We start from the raw sequence: 9068 nt of genomic DNA on the forward strand, positions 1-9068 counted from the left end.
ACAATAATGAGCATCTATATATACATAGGGGGGGTACCCCAGGTGTGTGTTGCTACCCCAGGCTCAGTACTATAGAAACTGCACCATGTAACTTTTGGAGAAGGGTAGGAAACCACCCGACTTCCCTGTGATATCAGGAGAGTGCTGTAAAAGTGAATTACATTCTGCAACTGTAGGGAGAGCCCAGGAGCAAAAATACCAAAACTTACCTAGTGTTCCTTTAAACCTGATATCAATCATATTCTATGCCTTTATAGCCATGTTATATTAAATATCCCCCCATTTCCTTATTGTTCCCTTCATTTTATATTGTGTGGACACATGTCAATAAAAGTCTTTTGGATTATGAACACTCGAGCCCACTCATGACGGGAATGGTGACTTTACGCTCATGTGCAGCTGCTCTGAAGCATCCCATTTCATTTTATAGTGTAAAAGTAACTCTGTAGATGTAACAAATAAAGGACTAAGGTCTGAGAACCGCTGCTTTAGTGATAGTCTGCATAAAACTCAATACCACGTATCTCCAGCAGAGGAGGACACATGACCACAAAGGGCGGTGTTAAACTGTTTGAACTTTTACCCACATGTTCCTTCAGAGTCCAGGCCCAAAGATTAAATTTAACAGCAGCACAGCAGAGACACAACTGTATCTCCAGTACTCTGTTTACAATACAGCGGCAAATGCAGTGGTGTAAGCAGTGTTCCTGACCTGGGACAGAGTTTATTATGGACTCAGAACTCATTCATTCATTCATTCATTCATTCATTCATTACCTGTAACCACTTATCCAATTCAGGGTCGCGGTTGGTCCAGAGCCTACCTGGAATCATTGGGCGTAAGGTGGGAATACACCCTGGAGGGGGCGGACTCAGAACTCATAGCTCTCAAATTCTTTCACTTTCAGATCAGTAACACACGACTGCTTTCAGTTTCTATCAGTCTGATTAGTCTGAATCTCACTCCTGGGACTGACGTTTGAAAGAAAGGACCTTCTTTGCTGACAGAGGTGTATCCGAGTTTCTAAAGATGTCAGGTTTGAAGATTTCCTGTTTTATTTCTACATTCTAGAGTTCCTGTACTGTAGTGTATAATTCATGTGAACATATTTTATCCAGAAGGTTCATGACTTGACAAGTTGTGTTGGATTGGGTAATATTCCACAAAACAATGGGCACATTACTTTCTTCTCCACATTTCACCGTCCTTCAGTGCTCAGGACCCCCACAGAGCAGGTGTGACGTGGTGGTGGATCATTCTCAGCGCTGCAGTGACACTGACGTGGTGGTGGTGTGTTAGTGTGTGTTGTGCTGGTGTAGAGTGGATCAGACACAGCAGTGCTGCTGGAGTTTTTAAACCCTGTGTCCACTCTCTGTCCACTCTGTGAGACACTCCTCCTTCGTTGGTCCACCTTGTAGATGTAGAGTCAGAGACAGTAGCTCATCTGTCGCTGCACAGTGTGTGTCGCTCGTCCTCTAGTCCTTCATCAGTGACACAGGACGCTGTCGGCTGGATGTTTTTTGGTCGGTGGACTGTTCTCGGTCCAGACACTGAGGGGTTTAAAAACTCCAGCAGCACTGCTGTGTCTGATCCACTCGTTTCAGCACAACACGCACTAACACACTAACTGAATTTCAGCTGCAGCAGCCTAACACAGCTGAACTATAACCTATCGGCATGCTGCACATGTCCATGCATGTATGGCAAGCCGTTTTAGCCTGAAATGACGCCAACAAAGTCCTAACTTAGTTTTTACTAGTAAGTTCTCTCTAATTTTTACAGTGGGCCAGGAGTGCTGCGTCTCCGCTGGAAGAGACCCACATCCACATGCTCTCTGAGTATCACTGTAGTGTGTGTGGAAATTTAAAGCTCCAAAAGGGAAGCACTGTAAGGGGGCAGTAATATCTCTGTGTTCAGATATATGAAGCCAGAATTCCCCAAAACAGCAGTGGTCTGAAGGTTTGAGAGGTGGGTGTGGGGGCCAATGGTTCTCCTGGTTCTATCCCAAAGGCGGGTAGTAAAACAGCACTCCCTGTTTTCCTCAGAATCCATGACCTTGAGCAAAGCATCTAACCCCCAGTTGCTTCCTGGGTGCCAAGGGGTTAACTGCCCCCTAATATGAGTGTGTGTGTGTGTGGTTACTGCCACAGACTGGTTAAAGGCAGAGTCCATATTGTGTTGTACTATTGTGCAATGAAGATTAAAGTACATTTCACATTATTGTTGACGAAATGATAATCTGCAGAAATGTGTTGTTTTAAGTACATTGACACACTCTGTTTATGTTTTTCTTGCAGTAGTTTCTACCATCTTCAACCTCATGGTTTGGTCATTTAAGCTCCTTTGGGTTGGTAATATTTATGTACTTTGGATAAAAATAAAATCCACTATAGCTACACCGTACATCGTATATAACTACTATATAAAATCCACTATCAGCTGTAACATTTAAACAGTTCATTCATTCATTGTAACCCTCATCCAGTTCAGTGCAGTGGTGGGCCCAGAGCCTTCCCGGAACCATTGGGCACAAGGCAGGAACACACCCTGTAGGGGGCGCCAGTCCTTCACAGGGGACACACACTCACACATTCACCCACACTCTCACACCTATGAACACTTTTGAGTCTCCAATCCACCTACCAATGTGTGTTTTTGGAGTGTGGGAGAAAACCGGAGCACCTAGAGGAAACCCACGCAGACACAGGGAGAACACACCACACTCCTCACAGACAGACACCCGGAGGAAACCCACGCAGACACAGGGAGAACACACCACACTCCTCACAGACAGTCACCCGGAGGAAACCCACGCAGACACAGGGAGAACACACCACACTCCTCACAGACAGTCACCTGGAGGAAACCCACACGGACACAAAGAGAACACACCACACTACTCACAAACAGTCACCCGGAGGAAACCCACGCAGACACAGGGAGAACACACCACACTCCTCACAGACAGTCACCCGGAGGAAACCCACGCAGACACAAGGAGAACACACTACACTCCTCACAGACAGTCACCCAGAGGAAACCCACGCAGACACAAGGAGAACACACTACACTCCTCACAGACAGTCACCCGGAGGAAACCCACACGGACACAGGGAGAACACACCACACTCCTCACAGACAGTCACCCGGAGGAAACCCACACGGACACAGGGAGAACACACCACACTTCTCACAAACAGTCACCCGGAGGAAACCCACACGGACACAGAGAGAACACACCACACTCCTCACAGACAGTCACCCGGAGGAAACCCACACGGACACAGGGAGAACACACCACACTCCTCACAGACAGTCACCCGGAGCGGGACTCGAACCCACAATCACCAGGTCCTTGGAGCTGTGATGGAGACACTACCTGCTGCACCACTGTGTCGCCCCACCTTTAAACCACCTCCTTGTAAACAATACAGTGCCTGATGATCCTATAATTTATAATGTGATATATATGTAATTTTATTTAATCTACTGTTTGTACAGCACCAAGATCAACAACTCATTTTAAAACAATCCTTCGTACTCTTGAATCAGATATAGGCACTGGTTTTCAGATGCACACAGTGTTTGTTGTGTCTGTGCTTACAAATATGATAATGTGATCATCTGTATGAAAAACATATTTTCAGTACACTTGTTTTAACATTGTCTTGCCTGCAGGGCGGCGTGTTATACATCCTATACTTACTAAACAAAGGTGAGTGCCCCCTACAGCAGTGGAGCAGAAACTTTAACTTTTACTAACTTTGGTACAGTACGAGTAGAACAGCCGTATCTTTTCAGGAAGTGAGGTGAATCTGTTTTGTGCTGAGGCCAAACAGGAGTTTATAAATATATTGGTCAGTGTTGGCTCAGAAGCAGTTTTCCAGCACTGACACTGGGCCAGCAGTGATTCATATAGTTCATAGGACACTTGGTTATTATGCTGTTTATGGACAGCTCTCTGATGTAGTTTGTTCCTGACCCTTCATTTATATTTCCTTCTCACAGTGAAGTCTCTCCTCATCAAGCTCTGGAACCTTCTGATTTGGTTACTACAGTATCTTTGGGTTGGTAATGTTCATGTACTTTTTTTATTAAGAAATCACCTGTGGCTACAGCTTCATAAACACAGATGAGCCATGATTTTTAAACTATTTATATCTTCATCAGATGATGAGTTTGTACTTACAAATATGATAATTTATATATGATATATACATTTCCAGTGCACTTAGTTTGTTTGTGTATCCTACAGGATGTCTTACAGAAATTACTAAACACAGGTGAGTGCCCCCTACAGCAGTGGAGCTGAAATCATTACATTGTACAGTGCAATATAAATAAATTCATCACTGTCTGTAACCACTTATTCAGTTCAGGGTGGTGGTGGGTCCGGAGCCTACCTGGAATCACTGGGCACAAGGCAGGAACACACCCTGGAGGAAGCGCCAGTCCTTCACAGTTAGATTTTAACACGTTTTAACAGATTTATTTATAACAGAATGATGTAATTAAATAATTAATAAATCTCATTTTATTATGTTTTAATCTAATTTTAACACACACACACACACACACACACACACACACTCTCTTTTTTTATTTGGAGGTGCAGGTGAAACCCGTGATCATGTGATGGTCCTTGGAAAGACATTCGATTCTCACAAAGAATTCATGAAAAGACTCGGTATCAGGTGCAAACATGAGGCTAAGAAAGATGTCATCTTCGCTTTCGTCCCCATCGTGTCTCGAGCTGGAACTGACATTGAAGCTGCTCTTCAGAAGATTCCTGGTAATAATACAGTCCTTTGCCGTGATGTTATGTGAGAATATGTGTTCATTTTGCTCATTCTAAGGTGCTTCCTCACAGGGTCCCGGCCTGTTATTCTGGTGGTCCTCCACCACACGTTTGATCCATACTTCACAGCTCCAGAAAGCAGATGCAGTATAAACAGGAGTGAAATATTCACGGTGGACTGTCTGTATCATGAAGAGCGAGGTCTACTGCAATGTCCCCGTAATGACAAGGCTCTTAATGACACAGCAAATTATTTGAAAGTCATCAGGAAGGGGAAGAAGTAGATGGTAAGATACATACGAAGAATGCTGGAGTGTGTTTGCACTTTTATATAAACACCTGTAGCTTTTATTGTCTAGACAAAGGTGTTTTTTTTTTCTGGGTATCATGGCCATAGGTAAAGCGGCATGGTACAGTTTCAAGGCCACATTTTTACGTGCATCTAGTCTATCTGTGGTTGTGTACATTACTTTATAAAAACAGGGTGGCACGGTGGAGCAGCAGGTAGTGTCTCTGTCACAGCTCCAGGGTCCTGGAGGTAGTAGGTTTGAGTCCCGCTCCGGGTGACTGTCTGTGAGGAGTGTGGTGTGTTCTCTCTGTGTCTGCGTGGGTTTCCTCCGGGTGACTGTCTGTGAGGAGTGTGGTGTGTTCTCTCTGTGTCTGTGTGGGTTTCCTCCGGGTGACTGTCTGTGAGGAGTGTGGTGTGTTCTCTCTGTGTCTGTGTGGGTTTCCTCCGGGTGACTGTCTGTGAGGAGTGTGGTGTGTTCTCTCTGTGTCTGCGTGGGTTTCCTCCGGGTGACTGTCTGTGAGGAGTGTGGTGTGTTTTCTCTGTGTTTGCGTGGGTTTCCTCCGGGTGACTGTCTGTGAGGAGTGTGGTGTGTTCTCCCTGTGTCTGTGTGGGTTCCCGCCGGGTGCTCCGGCCTTGTGAAAGACTAGTGCCCCCTAGTTGGTGAGGTGGACGTTACAGACAATAAATGACAGAATGTAAATACAAAGAAAAAGGCCCTTCTCCAAATGTGATATGAAAAAGTTTTCATGATTTGAGAGGTGTTTTCTGCTCAGATGAACAGAGATGGATCTGTGTAGCCATTTTATTGGTGCTGTTCATGGAGTAAAATATTGACGTCATTGATCTAAATAACACCTTCCTAGCTGTGAAGCACAAAGGTGGTGGCATCATTTTGTTGTAATGTTCTGCTGGAGGAGCGAACGTTATCTAGAACGATGTGGTCCCGACTACTCTTCCATTAGATCTTAAACATTTCCCTACAGTTGTGACAGAATTGCTTTAAGGAAACCAAGGCTTTTGGCCCAAAAACGATTACAGAAGTAATTCCTGTTAATCCATTTGGCATATGATATTCGCATTGGACTTTGGAGATAATTGGACGGACAGCGAACATTTAACACCTGAAATCCACTGAATCCTGCCGAATCAGAAGGGGTCCATGTTTATTTTTTACATGAAGTAATTTCTTTTACTCTTGGATTTTGGTTTGGGAACAGTTTCTAATTATATTCTAAAACATGTGAAAACAATTGAGTCATTCTGGTAGTTTTTCTACTTCAGCAATAATTTTTATATAAACTTTGTGTCAAGCAGGAAGTAGAAAATTTAACCGAATTGTATTGAAAATAATGCCATTGCTTTTAAAATCATCCAAATGGTTGTGATTTGCTTTAACAGTGATATGGATGCACTCCTACTTTCTTCACTTCGTCTGAGGTGAGTAAGAATGATATACTTTGACTTAGTAAACCAGCCTTGAGCACATGACAGGGCTCAGCTCTGTTTGGAGCAGGGGGAACCTCTTAAACATTCTGGACAGTGGTACTCCAGTGGAGAACAACTGATACAGTCTTTAGCTGATTAACAGCAGTGTTAATGTGTGTCTGATATATCTCTAGACATCCTACTAATCCCTTGATCATTTATTTTTACAGTTTAAAAGTTTCTTCCGTAAGATCATCGCTGTTCCAACATCTGTAGAAATTCTACTGTCTACAGAAAAGAGGACATACACTGATTGTATCATACGTCAGCAGTGTTAATTCCAGAAGCGTTTTCTTGTTGTTTAGAACCGCATCCCATAGGTATAAACGGTATTGTTTGGTACCTTAATTATCGTATTAATATGGATTGCTATTGTGTGTAAAGCAAACATAGTTCTGGGAAGTTTGGTGCTGGTCCCACAGGGCTCTATCCTCGGGTCAATCCTCTTTATTTCATGAATATTATAAAACGGCTAGAAAAATGTTTTTAAAAATAGTAGTAATAATATGATGTATTTTTATACATTTAATAAAATGTAATTTTTTAATTATGTAACATTTAATACTTTGCATAATAATGGCAAATGTGTGAATGGTACAGTGACTGATGGGGTTTCAGTTTTATTAATGTGAGGCCAAGCATTCTTTTAGGACACAGTTGTTAATAAAAATAATTAGACTAAGATTTTAAAGCTGAAATAGAGGTTATCTTTCTTCTGAACATTGAAATAATGTTGTTCAACCTATGGTACTATTTGTGTTGGATTATTATTAATATTATGTTTATTTTTATTAATATCTATGGTGATGTGGTCTGTACGAACACAGCTCTGTCTTTGGTAAAACCCTAGACACTGTCTGTACCAGGGCAGTAGACTTTCAAATAAAAGACTGAGAAAGAATGGCTGACTCTTTCAGATTTTTCACACTTTTTCTTTTTTTTGATGCAGGTATTTTGAACACTGTTAATCAAATTATATGCTTTATTCAAAAACATATGAACATGTCTTTGGCAGGGATCATCATAGTTCAAATGTTTATTTATTTGTGAAGTTTAACATATTACAAAGACATAGACCTGATTTGGGTCACTTTATATGCTGCTGCCACATGGTTCTCAGGGTCCAAGGGTCTGGGGTTTGAGTCTTTTCTTGGGTCACTGTCTCTGAGGAGTGTGGTGTGTCATCTGTCTGCGTGGGCTTCCTTCAGATGCTCAGCTTTCCTCCCACAATCAAAATGTTGGTTGGTGAATTAGCTGTGGGAACCTGTCCTCAGGTGTGTGTGTGTGTGTGTGTGTGTGTGTGTGTGTGAGTGACTGGGTGAGTGTGTGAAACCGTCCACAGGTGTGTGAGTGTGTGAGTGACTGGGTGAGTGTGTGACACTGTCCACAGGTGTGAGTGTGTGAGTGACTGGGTGAGTGTGTGAGTGACTGGGTGAGTGTGTGAAACTGTCCACAGGTGTGAGTGTGTGAGTGACTGGGTGAGTGTGTGAGTGACTGGGTGAGTGTGTGACACTGTCCACAGGTGTGAGTGTGTGAGTGACTGGGTGAGTGTGTGAGTGATTGGGTGAGTGTGTGAGTGACTGGGTGAGTGTGTGACACTGTCCACAGGTGTGAGTGTGTGAGTGACTGGGTGAGTGTGTGAGTGATTGGGTGAGTGTGTGAGTGACTGGGTGAGTGTGTGACACTGTCCACAGGTGTGAGTGTGTGAGTGACTGGGTGAGTGTGTGAAACTGTCCACAGGTGTGAGTGTGTGAGTGACTGGGTGAGTGTGTGACACTGTCCACAGGTGTGTGCGTGTGAGTGACTGGGTGAATGTGTGAGTGACTGGGTGAGTGTGTGAGTGACTGGGTGAATGTGTGAAACTGTCCACAGGTGTGAGTGTGTGAATGACTGGGTGAGTGTGTGAGTGACTGGGTGAGTGTATGACACCGTGAGTGTTGTACCCAGTGATCTGGGGTAGGCCCCAGACCCACTGGAGATTATAGACAGTGAATGAATGTATAATGTATTACTGTGATCAATAGGTATAAAGCCCCTTGTCTGTTTGCAGTCAGTCAACGGAGAGAGACTCTAATCACATGAACTCTTCCTGGATGTTAGTTGAATAACCAAACTGCACTTAATTCTTCCTACATCTCTCTGAGATTTTAACTTGTGTTGGCTAACAATGACGTCTTATCTGTGCAATAACATCATTAAGCTTTATGTGTGTGTGTGTGTGTGTGTGTTTCTGAATCGAGCAGCTGAGATTTCTAGAAGTCATCTACTGTCACGAGGGTGACCTGTCCTTCTAAGGGTTATGACCCCTGTGATGGAACAATGCAAACTAACAATATAATGCATGAATATAAACTAATACTGTGGTTAGTCAGAACGTATTATGATACACTGTAATCAATAAGGGTTGATTATGAAAAAGAACGTTCTGTGCTTGAATACATGACTTTTGAATTCCCACTGAGGAGAGAAAAGTGCCTTGCAGTAAATTTCTTTAG

General features: G+C 43.3%; 1 protein-coding gene across 2 annotated transcripts; it reads left to right on the plus strand.

The window, feature by feature from the left end:
• The first annotated feature begins 925 nt into the window (after nt 1-925).
• Nucleotides 926-7406, plus strand: LOC136677521 (uncharacterized). 2 transcript variants are annotated; one of them, XM_066655090.1, is made up of 10 exons: nt 926-1037; nt 2299-2348; nt 3680-3716; nt 4010-4068; nt 4257-4284; nt 4376-4462; nt 4617-4793; nt 4872-5086; nt 6487-6525; nt 6744-7406. In XM_066655090.1, the coding sequence occupies exons 1-8, from the start codon at nt 1031-1033 to the stop codon at nt 5081-5083; spliced, it is 657 nt and encodes a 218-aa protein (XP_066511187.1). In that variant the 5' UTR covers nt 926-1030; the 3' UTR covers nt 5084-5086; nt 6487-6525; nt 6744-7406. The 2 variants fall into 2 exon arrangements, with proteins under 2 accessions (XP_066511187.1, XP_066511188.1); XM_066655091.1 differs by lacking the exon at nt 4376-4462.
• Nucleotides 7407-9068: the final 1662 nt, after the last annotated feature.

Source organism: Hoplias malabaricus, chromosome X2 (genome assembly GCF_029633855.1).
Source record: "Hoplias malabaricus isolate fHopMal1 chromosome X2, fHopMal1.hap1, whole genome shotgun sequence".
Classification (NCBI taxonomy): domain Eukaryota; kingdom Metazoa; phylum Chordata; class Actinopteri; order Characiformes; family Erythrinidae; genus Hoplias; species Hoplias malabaricus.

Coding starts and splice junctions, on each gene's coding strand:
- LOC136677521 (XM_066655090.1), top strand. Junction 4,285..4,375: donor ACAGAAATTACTAAACACAG/GTGAGTGCCCCC, acceptor CCACTTATTCAG/TTCAGGGTGGTGGTGGGTCC. Junction 4,794..4,871: donor TGCTCTTCAGAAGATTCCTG/GTAATAATACAG, acceptor GCTTCCTCACAG/GGTCCCGGCCTGTTATTCTG.